This window comes from Pipra filicauda, unplaced genomic scaffold (assembly GCF_003945595.2).
Source record: "Pipra filicauda isolate LSUMZ 115617 unplaced genomic scaffold, ASM394559v2 scaffold80_size11013439_pilon, whole genome shotgun sequence".
NCBI lineage: Eukaryota > Metazoa > Chordata > Aves > Passeriformes > Pipridae > Pipra > Pipra filicauda.
Window position 1 is genome coordinate 664,598 of NW_024104987.1, and position 18,642 is coordinate 683,239.

At 56.8% G+C, this 18,642-nt stretch overlaps 2 protein-coding genes across 2 annotated transcripts in view; one reads left to right on the forward strand and one right to left on the reverse strand.

Moving 5' to 3' along the window:
* RBFOX3 (RNA binding fox-1 homolog 3) overlaps positions 1-18,642 on the reverse strand; it is a 142,192-nt gene that overhangs the window by 115,234 nt on the left and 8,316 nt on the right. The window lies entirely within an intron of this gene.
* The window catches only part of ENPP7 (ectonucleotide pyrophosphatase/phosphodiesterase 7), a 115,441-nt gene that overhangs the window by 88,376 nt on the left and 8,423 nt on the right, over positions 1-18,642 (forward strand). The window contains exon 3 of the mRNA XM_039390276.1: positions 17,679-17,924. Within this exon, the coding sequence (XP_039246210.1) occupies positions 17,679-17,924 (246 nt within the window). The remainder of the gene's footprint in view (positions 1-17,678; positions 17,925-18,642) is intronic.

Below are 18,642 nucleotides of genomic sequence, written 5' to 3' on the forward strand. Positions count from 1 at the left end.
AGGATGTGGAATGCCAAGTGGGATGCAGGGTGCCAGGTTGGAGGTAGGATGCCATCAGCCACCTTCCTGCCCATGTGGGTGGGGTCCCCCATCCCAAAGGGAGGCTCGGGGGGGCTCCTGTCTCTGCTGGGCAGTGGGTGGGACACACAGGAGTGATGTCCTCAGCACAGCCAGTTTGCCTGACGCAGCTCAGCCACGCTTGTCCAGAACCACTCTGTTCCCTACAGCACGGCTCCTTCCCTTGGCTCTTCACGAGCTTCCTGGACCCCAGTGTCAGACTCTGCTTGCTGCTAAATGAAGTCCAGAGATCACTTCTCAATGGGCCCCAAGTTCTGGCCTCCTGCTCCTCCAGCCCCACAACAGCCAATGGGGGCCAGGTCTCTCCAGGACCCCCAAGCTTTCCTTCAAGGCAGGGGACCCCACGTGCCCCAGATCCCATCCATCCAAGCCACTGCCCACAATCCCCCTTCCCTTGGGCCAAACCAGCTGCAGGAAGTGCCATTCCACAGCCTCAGTGTTGTGGGTCCCCTGTGACTGTGCACAGAGCCCTGGCAGAACCAACATCTCTTCTGTGGAGCAGGAGCCACCAGTCTGGGCTCCCTCAAGGACGTGCCAGCCTTGTGCTGGAGACCCCCAGCTCCAGTCCCTCTGGCTCCCTGTTTCCCTCTCTCTGCCCTGATAACGTCTTCTTCCCCTCACACACATGAAAGTGATGATAAGTAGCAATAATTTTGCTTCTGTATTTGTGTCACCAAAACTTCCAGCTAATTCCTGTAGCTGCCAGCACGGAGGCACTAATACCTCTGTGAGAGACAAAGCAATTATTTCTAAACATAGCTCGTCCCTTGCATTGTCACCATCCGAACCACCCAACCCCTGGGCCGCTGTCAGCATCTTCCTCTAACTAGCAGGGGGAAAAAAGATAATTTTTTCCCCCAAAAAAACACATCCAGTGGCATCGAGCAAAGCAAGATGCACCCACACCCTTGCCTCCCCCAGCCCATGCTCAGGCACAGGAACTCAAGGTGGGGAGTGACACGAGTCCGACCGCGGCTGGAGGGGGGCACAGGGACAGCTGGGACAGGAACATCACCCTGACCGGGGCTGAGACTCTTCAGTGCCTCAGTCCAGAGCTCTGGGGCTGCTCTGAGCCCTGCAGCAAAGGCTGTCTGGGTGACAGGGACCCCACTGGGCACAGCAAAGCCCCCAAAGAGGGGCCTGTTTTTCGGGGAGGGAGAAGGGATATACCGAGCATAGACATCGGGAGCTGGCTCTCCCATGAGTCTGAGCACCAGCCCCATTCAGCCACCCAACTTCTCTGCCTCAGCAATTCCTCTCTGCTCCTCCCCAGGTGACAGACACGGCACTGCCTGACCCAGACACAGGCACATTAGCTGTGCTCCAGTGTCTCCAGCTGGATGGAGACACCGTGTCTGCTGCAGGACCCTCTGCAGTACCAGACCTTGTTATCCTGCAGGTCTGCGCTCGAGAAATTAAAATGAGCCATAAAATGACAAGTGAAGTGAAATAAGGAATATAAGAGGGAGAATGTAAATGGTGGCATTGGCAAGTGTACAGCACCCAGGTCAGCACAGGCCTGAGGAGGGGACATGAGATAGGGACACGGCTCTTGTGCACAGGAGCCCTGGGGGTTCCTGCCCCCTCTCCCAGGAGGGTGAGGTCCCTGCTCACTCTATGGAGCCATAAGGGGTTCAGAGCCCTTGAACAAGATGTGGTACTCCCAGCCCTGCAGAACCCCCCAGGTTTGCACAAAGCCCCCAGAACCACGGGCAGCCCCCGCTCCAAAGGACACAGGGAGGAATAAGCAGCCACAGAGTTAATGAGCAGACACAGACTCCCCACCAAGGGCTGAAATGAGCCAGTACCTGGAGGCAGCACACACCTGGGTGACCTACATACCACTGCTGATGGAATATTTAACGGCTCTTTCCAATGGGTTGGGCACGAAGAACCTCCCAGCTCTTGCAGGTAATAAAGTCTCTGTCTCCATCTCTGCTGGCCTCAGATCTCAGAGGGGTTTACAGGAACAGACAGAGGCTGAGCAGGGAGAACAGGAGTGGGAGCTACACTCCTGCCCTGGGATTTTGGCCAGATGCTCACCAGCATCCCAAATATTCATAGAGCCCCACAGTGAGGGGCTCACAGCCCTGAGCAGGGCACTGGGATGCTGCTTTGGCTGCGTCCCATCTAAGGCCAGTGACATCCCCCTGCCCAGAGCTGCCCAGGCACTCCACCCCTGGCTGCTGCATGGGAAGCATCAGGGATGCTCCAGAGCCACCTGCACCACAGGCTGGTCCCAGGTGGAGGAGCTGGCTCTGGGTGTGCTACCCCTACAGCTCCTGTCCCAGCCCAGAGCAGCCTCCCAGGGGAAGGGACCCTGGAACAGCCCCCAGCCGAGGGAGGGGGGCCAGCTCCCTGTGAACTGCCCTTAAAAATGTTTCCATAACACTTCATAGTCAACCTGCAGTACCACCTCCAGTAATTAACAGCTACATTTTAATTAAACATTGATTAGCAACTAATTAGTCTAATGATTAGTCACCTGAAGGAGACAAAGCAAAATACTGGGGCTGCCAAGATAGGAGCTGGAGAAGGCAAATGATGAAAGATGAGAGGGAGCTGAAATTCCTCCTCTGCTTCCCTCTGGGCCAAACGTTTCTTCATGGTTTGGTCCTTTGCAGATGAAGCTTCGAGGTGAATTTTCCTAATTGTGGCAATTCTGTCAGAGTCTCAGGTGAGTGATGGGGAGGAGACTGAGCTATTTCATCTTTCCCATCAGATCTCAGCCTGTTAATGCAGATAAAGGGCCTCTTCCTGCCCGAGGAGACTCAGTCTGTCACCTTAACAAAGTCAGGGAGGACTTTTGTGCCTTCAGAACTGCAGCATCCCGAGGAGATCCCTGTGGAGTGCAGGCAGCCACTGGGCAGCAGCAGTGTGTCCCCTGCCAGTGGCCACTGCAACCCCTTGGACCCTGCCATCGCTCTGTTTCTCCCAGTCAGACCCACTTTGTTGTCTCCTGCCTGTTGGAGGGGTCTCCCAGCACTCTGCTCCCCCTCCCCACACAGCTGCCCTGAGACGTGCAGGGCTCTGTCAGACCCAGCTGACGGGGGCCGTGCAGGGCTCTGGGATGGAGGAGGACGCAGCAGGAAAAGCCAGAGCCCTTGGTGGCAGCTGGCAGGGCACAGCACAGGAGGTCCCAACCTCCTCTCGAGGGATGCAGGCTGGCGACCTGCTCCCTCTCCCCGCACGTGGTCCCATCCTGATGCAAACACCTCACCTGGGCACGTGCTGCTGCACTGCACTGAGCGCCACGGGTTTGGTCCCTGTGCCCACCCTGCCCCAGTACCTCGGCAGTGGCACCTCCAGGTACCTGCTGAGCACCCACCCCCGAGCCCTCCCGCAGGAACCAACTCACAGCAGATACACCCTCACACCACTTCGCCCGGCGCGGCCACAGCTCTGCACTCACAAGGAGCTGGATAGTTGGGCCAGGGCCCGAAAAGCAGCTTCCCCATGTGCCAAGGACTCGTGTTCAGCCCCGTCCTCCAGAAGGGGCTCTGCGGGTGACGCTCCCACGGCCCCGGCTGTGCTCGGAGCTGCCCCCGCACCCCCACGCATCTACCAGGCCGTGCTGGATGAGGATGTTTATTATTTCGCTGGTCCCTTTTGTGAGATAATCCTATTTACCTCCATCACTTATGCCTCAGAAAATCACTCTGGCTGAGGGTTATGAAAGCACTTACAGCAGCGCTCCCCTGGCGCTCTGCAGCTCCTGCCCCCCCGGCTGCTCTCCCCGAGCATCCCCGCACTGCCCGGCGGCTCTGCAGCCCCTTCCCTCCTCTTCCCTCCCCCCCCAAGGGTCTTCACCTTTCCAGCCTCTTTGGGTCTTCCCCCTCCCCACCTTTTCTTTCCATCTTTCCCCCTGCTCACTCCTGGCTCCTCTCTGGGGTTTTACAGGAAGGGGAAGCAATAATGCTGGGGTGTGTAGGGAGGTTGTGCCAAGCCTGCACTGAACTGGACCCATCTGGGAAGGGTTGGGAGGCCATGGCACAGCAGTGCTGCCCAAGGAGCACATTGGCATCGCTCACACTGCCCAGGCACAGGAAAATCCCCCTGGGAGGTCACCCAAAGGCAGAGGCCAGGCAGGATGGGGGGGGTCAGGCTCAGCAGGGAACAGTGGAATTCAGGAGCCATCTGTCTGTGGGTAGCTGCAGGACACATAGCCCAGCCCAGCCCAGCCCAGCCAGGGGGACCTGAGCAGGAGCCCCCAAGCCCTGGGGGAGTGCCAGGACCTACAGTGGGGGGTGGGAAGGGTTAAACAGAACCCTCATCCCCTGCCTGGGCTGAAGAACATTGATTGTACGTTGATCCCTTCACACATCTCACAGTGAGATCAGTACAATCAATGGGGTCAGGTCAGGGAGAGGCAGCTGAGTGGATACTGATACCTTCTTCCTCCTCCTCATGCTGGGAATGGCACCTGCTGGGAAGCCCCTGCAGCTCCCACACCAGCTTCCTTGGGATTCCCTGCAATGGGGCTTCTCAGTCCCCTCTGAGCACAGGAGGAGAGAGAGACCAGCAGCAGCGGGCAGGGGCTGCTCCAGGCAGGGAGGATGGGGCTGGGCTGCCTGCAGGCACTGCTGCTGCTGGTCATAGCCTTCCCACGAACTGGGAGACCCAGGAACAGCTGGGAGATGACCAGCCATGCTGGGAAGAGTCCCTGGTTCCCCTGTCTTGCTCACGCTGACCCAGAGAACCAGCTCCATCCAGCTCCCACGCCAGAGCCTCGTCCAGCTGAAGGCGTGAGCTCTGGCAGCAGCAGAGGCAGCAGCTCTGGCTGTGGCTGTTTCATGCTTCTACAAAGCAATCTGCTCCTTGGGCTCCTCTGTTCCTCCCTCTTATGCAACTGCACAAAATGTAGAGGAAAACAATCCCCTGGATGCTAATTTATCCGAGGAGCTCGAGCAGCTTTGCACAAGGCGGCAGTTTTAGCAGGAAAAAAACAAAGGGAACAGCCATGTCTGAAAGGCTGCTCCTGATATCTGCCCTGCCTTCCAGGGATCCTGCCCTGCCTTCCAGGGATCCTGCGCCACTTCCTGGGATCCTGCCCTGCCCAGCTCCCCACAGGGGTCCCTGCCCACATCCCTACCTCCTGCGTCTGTCACTGCCTGCATCCCTGCCTCCTGCTTCCATCTCTCCTGCCTCTTGTCCCCATCCCTGCCTCCATCCCTCTCTGCCAGATGGGCAGGGCTCTGGTTCTGCTCACCCACTCAGAGAAGCAAACTGGGGGTGGTGGGAGCAGTGGGATCCAACATAAAACCATCCCCCTGCTCCAGAGCTTTGAGTGCTCCGAGGTGACAATCCCCAGGGATGTGTGGGGAGATCCCAGCAGCCAGCCTGACCTCAGCACTGCTGCCAGGCTGGCACGGGGCTGCCCACACGAGCTGGGGTGCCCGTGGGAGCTGACCTGTGAGGTACCTCAGGGGTACCTCTGCTGCTGTGCCCCCCAGGCACAGCCCAAGCCCCCACAGCCCCTCACCTCCAGCCACTCTCCGTGCACGGGGACCTCTGGCAATTACAGGTTCTGTGGTACAAACCAGGCTTTGACAGCAGCCCAGGCAGGGGGATTGATTTCTTGCTTTATTTTAAGTGCAGCTAATCTAATAGGTAATTTATTTAAATTGATAGGGCAGAGAGAAATTACGTTTTCTCTCATCTCCAAAAGGATTCCACCGTGTCAGGTGACCCGGGTGAGCTGCAGAGCTGGGCTGGGGGTCCCGATGCCTCCCAATAGCTGCCTTGATCAGCTTGTCATATTTTTCAATTCATTACAGCCATTTTAGCAAACAACCACTATGGATTTTTTGTTAAAACAGCTCTTGCTGTGTTAGCTGTGTGTGAGCTGGTACCTGCCTTAACCACTCACAGTAAAGCTTTCCCTCCGGGAAGGGGTCAGGGCTCCCTACAGACCCCCAGCTGAGCAGGGAGAGGGGGTGAGGGGTCCCCCAGTGCAGGCAGCCCAGCCCAGGGGTTCATCCTGCCACCAGAGCCTGTTCCTGGCCTGTCATTAAAGCCTTTCTGGGATGTGCTGTGGGATGCTCAGAACCACCAGCCACTTGTACATCAGAGCAGCAAGGGCAGAGAGCACACCCAGGCTGAGTGTGTGGCTCTAACACCTTTGGGAATCACCTTTAGTGCTCTCCATGGTTGAGCTGGGGCACAAGGGCTCCTGTAAACAGGCTCCAGCAAACACCCCTGAGCATTTTCCCAGGAAGGCAGGCTCATCTCCAGGCTGCAGCCCTAGCTAAGGAGGGGAATTTGGAGGTGTCAGGGGCACCAGTGACAGCTGGCACGGGCAAAAGCTCCTGCTGTGCCAGGGCTGCACCTTTGACAGGGCATTCCCAGTACTGGGCTGTTTCTCTGCCAGTTCCACCGTGGGGATGTGGGTGAGCTCCCTCTTCATGGAGGGGACGCTTATCTGGGTGATCACACCACCTCTCCTGGCAGAAAGGCAATGCCTGCCCTGCCCACCCATCCACAGAAGCTCCCAGCTGCACAGGCAGCCCCCCCAGGGCCGGGCCAGCCCCACACTCCCACCCCGCAGCGCTGCCGCCGCCTCGCACGTCCCAGCGCTCCCTGCCCACAACAACTCCAATAACGAGTAAATCGCTGTTATTCCGTGCCCAGCTCTTCTGATCCATCCTGATGAGGACCTTCCCCTCACTGCCTCAAAGTCACAGGGTGGAGGGACACATCCTGCAGACACAGAGCACCGGGGGAGGACAGGCCCTGGGAAGGCTGCGGGGTGGGGGGTGATTTCTCCCTCTGGGTCCCCCAGGAAGCCCTGCAAGCTGTGTCTGTGACCCCAGTAAGAGGCATGGATGGAGGGATGGAGCAGTGGGCTCGAGGCGGGGCATTAAGCCCTTGGTGGAGGCTCCTCAGCATCTCCATCACTGCCCAGGCTCTGCACCACCAGTGATCCTGCAGAGCCTCCCCGGCCCCGGGAAGAGCCAGCCCAGGGCTCCCGGTGAGACCCAGTGCTGGGGCAGGTTTATATCAGGTGCTGCTCAGTGTCTCATGTTGGCTGCAGATGGTCCCACCACTGCCACTGCGGCTGCACCGAGCTCTGTAGATCTGATGATGTGATAAAGGGCATCAGAAATGCAACTTGTTGCCTATTTCCCAGAGTAATTAATTTCATCTGTATTGAACAAATGACATAATTTGAGGATTTCTGGGTTATGGATTAACTAAAGACCAGATGAGAGCATCCTCATTGGCTCTGAGATTAATTAACAGCATGAGGTGAAGCAAGCCCTCTCCTTTCCCTTGGCTGCTGCAATTTTAATCCACCTGCCTGGCCCTGCACTGTCCTGCCCTGGGCAGCAGCACTACCATTGATTGGGGCACAGGAGCTCTAGCCAGCACTCCTTCCACACCAGGACACTGGGGGATGCCAGGGAATAAAGCCACATCTTATGTTTGCTCAAGGCTTCTTGCTCCCCTGCCCAGGTGAGCAGTCCATGATCTATCTCCTACCTGCCCTGCTCCATCTCCTCCTCCCGGGGCACAGACTCAGGCCAAGGATCTCCCCACACACACCTTCAGCCTCACTGAAAATTTTCTGTGTGGGGCCAGGCAACCGGGCTTAGTGCAGCGTTTATTCATGAGCCAGGCATTTATTTAATGTGCCTTGCGACGCAGGATCAAAGATCCAGAGCAGCACCTAATTAATTATTTTCCCCTTCTTCTGTACCATCCGCTCACTGAGCGCTGAGGCCCCGAATGGAAAAGCTCCCTTCCAATGACTCTGCATAATGAGATGGATTTGGACTCCAGCAAATTTGTTCAGTTTTATGGAGTATTATATGAAAATGCTGTGAAATTAAGTTCTGTCTTTGCTATCACGCCATGGCCATCAGAGCGCTTTTATGTACGGCGCTGAGACTAAAAGATGGGAAAGGGAGTCCTTGCTGCAGTAATGTGGCGACCAGGGAGAGGGAGGAGCCGTGCAATGAGGATGACATGGTGCAGGGTTAGACTGGGGAGATAATGAAGGAAACAAGAAAGAGATGCAGATGAAGAAGGCTGCAAGCAAAGAGCCTGGAACTGGAGCGGCGGCAGCCAGGAGGCTCCGGCAGTGGGGGGGGCCGGGCACGATGGGGAGGACGAGGAGCGATTCCTTCTCCCACTTTTCCCTCTGTAAAGGGCTCCAGCAGCCCCACTTGTGGCATGAGGAGGCAAACGCCACCATCCTGGGGACACAGCAGAAACCCCAAGGGAGGCTGACCCTTGTCCGGCACATCCCTGACTGGCCTCAGTCCTGCTGCCCCAGCAGCTGCCTTCCCATGACAGCTCCTTCTCTCTCTGCGATCCCATTTTGTTCTTTCTCCCCCCTCATCTCTTCCCACCCCCAGCCTTCCACCCCCTCCTCTCCTCATCAGCCCTGCTCCCCCGCATCTACCCCAGAGTGAGCTATTTTTTCCCTTGGCAACTTTATAACCCATCTTCTTGCCTGACAGCAATTAAGTAATGCTTCGCTTCCAATCCCATGGCCCATAAGCATTGGGAAAGGAAAATGTTAGAAAGAAGCAAACAATCAGATCTGCATACAGATGCACACACACGTGTACAGACAGACGGGGACAAATGCAGGGACAGGGGGAAGCTGGTGGGGACGGCTGAGCCCCTTCTGGGTTAAGAGGCTGGAGACCTCCTCGCACAGGCCACAGCCCCCTGAAATGCGTGGCGGAGGAGAGAGGTTTCCATAACGCACGGGAAGGTGAGCAGCATCACCCATCCCCACAGCTCACAAGCCCCAGCCCCCTGTGCCCAAGGCTGGCTCTCAGGCTGCTGCCCTTCCCGTGCCCCAGCACTGCCCCTCACAGCTCCAGCACTCAGGGAAAAATGAAATGGCAAAAAAGCCCACCAAAAGAAAAAGAGGCAGCTCATCCCCCCACTGTGATGGATGGGATTTTTTGGTGCCTGACAGGCCCTGAGCCTCTGGGGACCAGCACTGATAAATCACACCTTTCAGTTTGCTGTGAACATCTTCACTTTCCCGGGCTGGCCGGCGGCTGACACGGCACCGGCACAGCACCGGCACCCCCAGAGCCCTGGCCACCTCCTGAGAGCTGCTCCTGCCCCGACTCTGCTGTGTGGACCACTGGGAACCTGCACCGAGGGGGCTCAGCAGACACACTTCCTAATTTCATGACAGCTGGCATGGGGTGTTGGCTGGTTTGGGGGTGCCAGAACGTGCCCATTGGGCACTGAGCCGGATCAGCCCCTCCGGTGGAGCCACCGGCGATGCCCATGCCCAGGTCTCTGCTGGCCCTGCACCCAGGGGCAATGGGCTGGGGCCCCGTGAACCACTGCTGGTGGGGCTGCCCAGCTGGGGAAGCAGCAGGACTGGGGCTGCTTCCCACACTGCGGGAGCTCAGGAAGCTGCTGTCCTTCCTCACCCACCACAGGACATGCTCTGTGTGCTGAGGGAAGGGTGTGGAGAGCCCAGGGTGCTGGAAGCACTGCCTGCAGCTGGGACAGGATGGGAAGGGGACATGGCCCAGACCTTGGTGATGGTTCCAGGGAAGCCCACGGAGGAGCCACGCCAGGTGCTCCATCCCACACTGCTGCCCCAGGAAAGGGGATGGGCAATATTGGTGCAGAGGCAAACGCAGCTTGACTAAAACAAGCTCCTTCCCATCCCTGGAGGAGCTGAAGTACAAACTAAGAAGAAACAAGTGACCAGTCAGCAAGAGAGCACAAAATTCGGGTGATTACTGAAAAGCTCTGGACATGGCTGTGAATCCCATGGCTGCCAACAGCATCCCCAAGCTATTAAGAGAAAAATCAAGATGTGGACAGAATTAGATTGGCCATAGGTGAAAAATGGCTCAATTATTTCTAGTGCCAGAACCACAGAAGGACATTTCCCTCTGTTCCTGAACCACAACCTCCCACTAATTAGCAGAGCTCGCGGAGAGAAAAATGCTCCGAGCTGCAGAACGAGCCACAGTGATGGACCCAACGCTCCGTGGGCATTTGTATGTGCTGTGTGAGCGGGGAGGGAGCACCATGTGGCAGAATTCCACAGCCTGGTTGGGATCAGGCCAGCTGTAGGAGGTGTGAGAGGTGATTTTTGCCCTCTGGGAGGGCAGGAGCAGAGCCAGGCTCTGTTGTGACAAGGACTGTCCTGGCTCTGGAGAGGGATATCCTGATCCCACCGCTGGCTGCACCAATGCCAACTCCTGTCCCTGCTCAGACCATGGCCCAGTGTCCTTGCCTGTGTGGATGCCACGGCACGGGGTAACACCCTGCAGGAGCAGAGGAGTTGCAGGAAGAAAGAGGGATCCCTGACGTTGGAATCAAGAATTCCTGAACCTGCAGAGGCACTGAATGGGATGGAGGAGCAGGGCTGGCCTGCGAGGGCACAGCTCCGAGCAGAATCCAGCCCAGCACAGGGCTCTGTGGGGCCAGGCTGGAGGGCAGAGATAACCGCAGACACCGGCTCCCCAGCCTCTCCGCTCCTTTTTGCAGGGATCTTTTAAAACTACCGATGCATAAAACAAAAAAAAAAGTTACCAGGAGGCCCTGCCCCCTCCCTGCCAAAGTTCGGAACATGCTGTCATCAAGAAAAATGATGCTGGCAAGAGAGAAACCCGCTGGGGTTGCTGGCAATTTCCCAGGCTCCAGCCCCAATGAGTGTTTATCAATAATTTCAGGATCTGGCTGTCGCGGGCGCTGACGGCAGCGCGGGCAGGGAGGGCGCGGGCAGGCGGGTGTCGGCACAGCCCCGGGCGGGAGCGCTGGGAAGGGAAATCAATTAACGGCTCCGCAGGAGCGGGGATTTGCCGGCTTTGCAGGGAAAGGGCCGTTCGCTCGCCTGTAACAGGGAAACGCTTAGACCCTGCTTGGTGACACAGAGGCACGTCCCAAGGCGGGGTGAGCCGACAACACGGCCAGCCCAGCCCCGGGCAGGGCCAGGGATGCTCACAGCTGATTCCTACGGGAGAGCAGCAGTACTGCGTGTGCTGAGCTGTGTCAGCCTGGCCCCAGCTGCAGGTCAGAGCTCCCCAGCTCCTGCCCACCATCTGTGGAGCCACACTCAACCCCCGGGTACACTTTTCCACCCAGGATGGGATGGGAGGCCAGGCTGGCAGCAGGTGAAGGCGTCCCAGCTCAGGCTCCCAGGACCTGCCTGAGTTCCTCTCACCACTCTGCCCAAGCCCTCTCTGTGCCAGGCCTGGCATTCCCTGACCACTGCTAATACATCCATCCTCCGTGAGCTCCTCTAACTGCAGCAGGGCCCCAAATTGCCCTGGGGTGCCCAACTCCACGTGTGACAAAGACAATCCCTCTTTTATTTAGGTTTTAAACCTGTTCCCTGATTGTTTCACTTGATGCCACCTATTTATGGGAACTAGTAAATATCCATTTCCCATTGCTTTAAACCACTCCTGAATTTAAAGAACACTATCCTCAATCATCTCTATTATCTCTCTTCTAACCAAGAGAGTCTCAGTTTATTATGTCCTACTCACACAAAGCTACTCATGCCTTTGTTCAGCCCTGTCATCCTTCTCTTTACTTTCTTAGTTCAACTCCCTCCTGTCTGTGACTGGGCCACCAAACCCACTCAGTGCTGGCACTGTGGCACAGCCCAGAGCACTCCAGCACATGCTGCCACCTGCTTCCTTTTGGTCTCTTCCTTAATAACGACTAACAAGCTATTTGCCTGATCTGACTGACACAGGCTCAGAGATGGCATTTTCACTGAACTACCCACAGCACTGTGAGGTCTCTTTTCCTGAGTAGGAATATGAAATTAAAGGTCAGTGTCATGGCTTTGTGTGTTCTCATTGGTGTTACTTGATTTGGAAACCTTCGCCAGCCACTCACACTGGAGCTGTGGCTCCCATGAGTGTGGAGAATTTCACAGAGGGCACAGACCCAGCCTGGCACCCTCTGTGAGAAGAGTCCCCCAGAACCCAAGCACCAGTCCATGGCAGGAACAGCTGGGAATGTGCCTTCATATGTGGCGAGAACATGCTCATCAACCAACCCTCACACACATCTACATCTAAGAACACCTTCCCTCCCTGGCTTTCTCAAGCTCCCAAAATTCCATATCCTGTTCTTTAGGAGATGGCAAGGACTGCCCATCCTGATGCCTGCAGCAAGACACGTCCCTGGCACCCCATGTCCCACTCAGATGGGACACATCCCTTGGCACTCTGTGCCCCAAGCTGGCCTCCCCAGAACCAGCCACTTCCCTGCTGGAAGGAATTTTGTTTTGAGCATTTGTCCCAGCATCCTAGTAGGGATCAGACTGGGAGTGCTCATTCCTGCACTGCCTCTGAAAAGCTTCAGCTGTCCCTTCTGAAAGGAACATTTATTAATATTAATACTCTGCATCATGTCAGATCTTCTCCTGTATTTCTGCTCCCTCCCCAAGCCCCTTCCTTGCCTGTCCTACTCCCAGCAATTCCACAGGCAGGGCCTGTGCTGCTGGGTGTTCCCGAGCACAGCCCTGCTGTGGCTGTAATGGATTGGTGACACCGTTATATTTATCGGTATTTCAGGAGAAAGGAAAAGGCTACTGGGTGTTCATATGTTCTTGTTGTATTATTTAAGAGAAGCCATTTGAGAGCACAGGAGAAGCAGTGTCTGCTCCCAAAAGGAAGGAAAATAATGGAGGGGAATATTTGCAAAAAGCTCAGTTAAGTAAATATTTTATGCCCAATAATGTTATGGCTTCTGAATGATGCATGTGAGAGAGTTGAAAGGAGGTGAGGCACAGAGTGAGGAGCGTGTGGTGAGCATGGAGGTGTCGGTATGGGGAGAACACAGTGCCCTGGCCAGTACCTCTCACCCTGGCAGGGCTGTGCCACTTCAGGAACTGCAGCTGCCTCGTTGCTTTGCATGGGAGCAAATCAGCCCTGCATGGGAGCAGGGACCAGGGATCAAAGAACAGGAAGACAGCAGGCAAAGGGATTGCCTTGGGCCAGAAGGAAGAGGCGGGCAGGGGAAGAGGAGGAAGGGCAGTCAGTGTGGTGGCCTGGGGGGAGGAGAGCAGGGCCAGCACAGAGTGGGGATGTTTCCCTGGGCAGAGGAATTCTCCTCCCAGCAGGCACAGGGTGAGCATCTGGCACAAGGGAAGCACAGAGAGGGGTAAAATACCATTAAGTGTAATAAGAAATGTACTTAATCAATGAGCTCTACAGCTGAGGATCAATGGGAGGCAGACACAGCCATTAGCTAAGAAAGCTGAGGAAGAGCCACAGGCTCAGATAGAGTGGTCAATGCCAGGATTAACTGAGCAGCAGAGGAAGGGTCCCAAGTGGAGCACAGAGCCAGGCTGTGCCCACAAGGCAGGACTGACCTGCTCTGCAGGTCTCAGACCCCGATAGGGAACAGAAAGAGGAGCCCAGGCCATGGGCTGCTGAGGAGTCTCATGCTGAGCCCTGGGAAGCACCATGGACCCCGGGCAGGACATGAGTATTCAGCACCAGGGAATGGGATGATGGGATGATGCCAGAGCAAAGAAGGGGCTTGGGCCCCTCATCATCCTCCAGGGACGTTACTTGGCTGCAGAGAGCAAGAGACAGGGGTTTACGCCCTTCTGTTGTCCTTTTGCCTTGAGTGCTGGCTGGACTGCTCCCCAAGGACCCTCACATGAAAGAAGCTCAAACTAGACAGCAAAGAGGTCACCCTCCCAAGAAGGGGTTGCACCAGCCCAGGTAAACAGAGCTGCTGCTGAGTCAGGGCTTGCCCAGGCCCCAACCTTGAGCGATGTCCCAGTGCTTCCCTGACCCAGCCTGGAGCCCGTCCGGGTGGTGCCAGCGTGTGGCTGAATCACCACACACAGGGCTTCCTCAGGAGAGAGGCTTGATTTTCAACCCATGAGCAAATTTAGCACTGGGGAAGGCAGACAGTGAGTGGGCACAACCTCCGGGGCTCTGACAGTGCTGCTGCTGAGACACTCCCCGGGCTCCATCAGACCCCCAGCTCCTCCAGCCAGCCTGACCCTGGTGCTGAACTCCAGCTCTGTGCTCCAAGGCTGTCACTCTCAATCCTGACCCCTGTTAGTCCCTTCCCACACTCGCCAAAACTTGACGGCCAGAGCCCGATTGGCCCAGAGCCAGCAGGGAGGAGCGGCGTGAGGAGACTTCGGGGACCAGGTGCCGACGTAGAGACTGCTCAGAGCGTTCCAGCCCGGGGCTGTGCTCGAGGCAGAGCTACCGTGCATGCCCGGGAGGGGATGGAAAGCGGCTCTCCCCCGGAGTCCCTCCCCGGGGTGGGTTCCCTTGTCCCGCCGGGGCTGAAATCCCATCCCCGATCCCGGGAGATGCTCCCGGCGCGCGGGGCTCCATCCCCGATCCCCGATCCCGGGAGATGTTCCCGGCGCGCGGGGCTCCATCCCCGATCCCCGATCCCGGGAGTTGCTCCCGGCGCGCGGGGCTCCATCCCCGATCCCGATCCCGATCCCGATCCCGGGTCCCCCCCGGTCCCCCCGCCGCGGCCGCACAGCGCCACCTGGCGGCCGGGCCGGCGCACGGACGCGCTGAGGATGGGGGGGTCCCGGGGGTCCCTCCCGGGGGTCCCTCCCGGGGGTCCCTCCGAGCCCCCCCGCGCTCGGCGGCACCGCGGCTCCGGCCCGTGGCAGGTACCACGCAGAGCGTCACGGCCCCCCAGGTCCCGCCCGGCTCTTTGCTGCAGGGGCTCAAGGAAACGGGAGATTTGGGGGGGTCTCTGCAGCCACCCCCGCGCTGGTGAGTGGGTCCAGCTCCACGGCCAGACCTGCACGGACACCGCACTCCCTCTTCGGCTCCCGCAGATCCAGGACTCTCGGGAGCAACAAGGGAGCAGTTTCCCGGGGGTAAGACCCAAACTCTTGCCGGCCGGTACCGGCATCCACGTCCTGCCCAAGGAGCACACCCCCTGCGGCACTCAAAGCCTCTTCTCCCACCTCCTTCCTCTCTTCTAACCTTTCCAAGCTGCTTGGCTGGAGCACCTTCCTCCCTCCATCTGCTTCAGGGCTCGGGCCAAGTCCGGGGCTGCTTCTGGTTCCATCCAATGCCCTGTCAGTGCTGCCCTGCTCCTGACCTCGGGGCTGTTACGATACCCGTCACTCCACGCAGCTGTCCCAGGTGCATCCCATCCCCAGCAGCTCCACGTACCTCCCCCACCGTCACCCCAGACCCCCCAGGTGCAGCGCTCCTGTTCTGCTCAAGGGGCAGCTTTAACCACAAGGTCCTGGCACAGGAGGTTTATCCCTTTGAAAATGAAAAAATAAAGAAGGAAACCTGCCCAGCCCCTGCCTGCCCAAACTGCTCCCCGGCACTTCCCTGCACTGCCCACGTGTCCACCCGCCCCAGGGAGCTGTGTGTTTGCCCGTGGGGTGCTGAGCACATCACTTTTTCCAAAGGCTGGAATCAGGCTGGGCCCCCGAGTGGGGCACTTCCACTGGTGGGTAACTTCTCTGGGCTCGTGGTCTCTATTTTTTAGCCCCTTCATCAGTCTTCATGGAGTTAATTGGGGCACAAGTGCAGGATGGACAGTGCCAGCCCCAATGCGCTTAGCAGGGACCATGGTCCCCACTGAGCTGCTCAGGCTGATACCTGGTGATGCCCTCAGAGTTCATGCCTGTTCTCAGGAGTGTTTCCAAGGATGCAGGATCACTGCTGTCAGTATGGAGCCCGTGCTCTGGAGGATGCTGAGCAGGGACATGGTGGTCCCAGAGCAGCCCCAGCCCCTCGGGCACATCCGCACACGGAAGGAGCTCCTGGGGCATCCTTAGTGCCAAATCAGCCGTTTTGGGTGGGACTGGCAGTGTCCCCAGGCAGCACGGCCAAAGGTGATGTTCTTTATCTGTGCCTTGTGCTCCTCTGATACCCAATATCAAAATGTGCTTTGAAACACTCCTGATATCAAATATTCCTTGGAGATTAGTGCAGTGCTTCCTTCTAGCTCATCCCTTCCCTCCCAGCAGAGCCGATGAACACGATACGTTATCAGGACCTTCCCGCGCTGTTAGCAGTGGCACAGGAACTTGGTGACCCACCTTGGAACAACATACTGAATATATAGGAATTTCCATGAGCTTAGTAAATGATAATATCTTTATCATGTGAGCCCTTTAAACCCTCAGTTCTGCCAGGAGCCTCTGTCCTCGATGAAGGACAATATCGGACCCAGGGCACTGATAAAAAATAGTTCCTTGAGTAAACAGCAGCGTCAGGCTGGAAAGAGGAGTGCTGGGCTGGCAGAGAAAGGTGCTGGACTGGCACAGAGGGGTGCTGGGCTGGCAGAGAAAGGTGCTGGGCTGCCATCAGTCCAACACTGATGCCCTCTGTTAGCAGAAGGGTTTGGCTCAGGGCTCGAGGCACAGGGTAGGATCCATCCCAGCATTTCCACTGCCTGCAAACAGAATGTCCAAGGCTGCACTCCCAGCTGGTGTTTGCCATGAGGTCCCTGGTGGGAATGCTTGGACCACTCACAGTGCCCTTGAAATATTATCCTGTGTCACACCGGGGAAACACACACACAGGCGAAGAGATGCTGATGCACCCTGAGGAATTGGTCCAGATGGGAACACTCGGGATGCTCAGGGCTACAAAGAGACTGTCATTCATCCAGGAAGGACGAACCCATGTGCCTGAGACTCCTCTGCCCAGCTCAGCCTTGGAGAAAAACACCCAGAAATGACCCCACCCAGTGCTGGGGAAACTGGTGGAGATGGCTCTGCTTGGCGAGGAGGGGATGCAAAGCACCCAGGAATAAATCTGGACCTGAGTAAAGGGACATCAGCAAAGACATAAAGGTTGGGAGTTCAGAGCCCAGGGAACTAAGGCAACCTCTGTTACGTAACTCTACAAATGCCTTAAACTCAGTTTTGCTGAGAAATGAGTCGGCAGCAACGATTAAACCCCAGAGAAGCCATAAACCAGCAGATATTGATAACATGGGGTGCTGATAGGGTGAAGCTCAGCAGTTTGTAAGTGGATGAGGGTCATCCACGGCGAGCAACAGAGCCCGGGCAGTGGGAGCTGGGCTGATGGGATGCAGGGGCTTCAGAGCTGGGCTCACCCTCTGGAGCATCCCTGGGGGTTGATGCATGGCCGGGATCCAGGGAAGATCCTCATTCCCCAGTGTTCAGCTCCACAAAGCCACACTGGAGAACCCTGGGTAAATCCAAGCTCCTCCCTGATCCTCTGAGCCCCCATCCTGAGGTGGATGAGCAGCCCTGGGGGGGTGAGTCGCCTTGTGAGGCCAAACTGCTGAGCACAGGGCAGGGCACCGAGAGCCAGGAGTGGGGAAAGGACACCACAGTGGGCTGAGAGAGATGGTGGTGGGGACCTGGGGGGCTGTGCAGGCCAGTTCCCAGCCTCCCATCACACCAACAATCCTTCCCATTCATGCACACCAACACAGCACCCACTGCCTCTGATGGAAGAGGCAGATTTGGCATTTGACCCATCAGGAAATTTAAGCCGATCTACTGCAGTGAGACACAACCAGAGGCTCTGATACGAAGTGCTGGCTGAAGCCATGCACCCCATCAGCAACTGCAAGATTAGATAAGGACTGAACTTAGTCCCATCCCACACATATTAATGTGAGCTCTCCAGACATCTGGGCTATTCCCGTTCAAGGGAAGATGCTGCCATCACTGGGGCTGCTGTTTGCTGCCCTGTCCTTAGCAAGATGCGTCCCCCTGCAGCGGGCACCCAACCGCAGCAAACTCCTCCTCGTGTCCTTTGATGGTTTTCGGTGGAACTACGACCAGGACGTGGACACCCCCAACCTGGACACTATGGCTGCAGAAGGGGTGAAGGCCAAGTACATGACTCCTGCCTTCATCACCCTCACCAGCCCATGCCACTTCACGCTGCTGACCGGTGAGTAGCCCAGCCAGAGGAGCTGCAAGGAGGGCTGGGGAAGGGCAAAGTCAAGGCTTATGCATCAGTGAAGGACACGCTGTCAGGAGCTCCAAACCCAGCAGCACACAGAGCTTTAGAGCAGAGAAAAGGCAAGGGCTGCGAAAATGGTACATTTAAATTAGATAGGAGGAAGAAATTCTTCCCTGTGAGGGTGGTGAGGCCCTATGGCAGCTGTGGCTGTCCCATCCCTGGGAGTGTTCAAGGCCAGGTTGAATGAGACTTGGAGCAGCCTGGTCTAGTGGAAGGGAGGTGGAATCGGATGGTTTTTAAGGTCCCTCCCAACTCAAACCACTCTGGGATTCCATGAACTGAACCTGTATTTATCAAAGGTAAATAGTGCCAGAGCAACCTGATAGCCTCCTTTGGTAAGATAAATTATTTTTTAAACAAGGGAGATGCTCTAAATTTAATCTCTCTGGACTTCAGTAATGCATTTGATACAGTGCCACATGGGAAATCATTAGTTAAGACAGAGAAGATGAAGATTAGTACAAAATCTGTAACGTGGGGAACTGAGGGGCTACGGGAAGAGGATGCAGGGGATGCTGAGAGGAGACTGTCAAGCTGGAGGGAGGGCACCAGGGGAATTCCTGAAGAATCGATTTTGGAGCCAATCTTATTTAAGATTTTAATTAATAACCTTGGCATAAAAGAGTGGAGCATGCTAATGAAAACT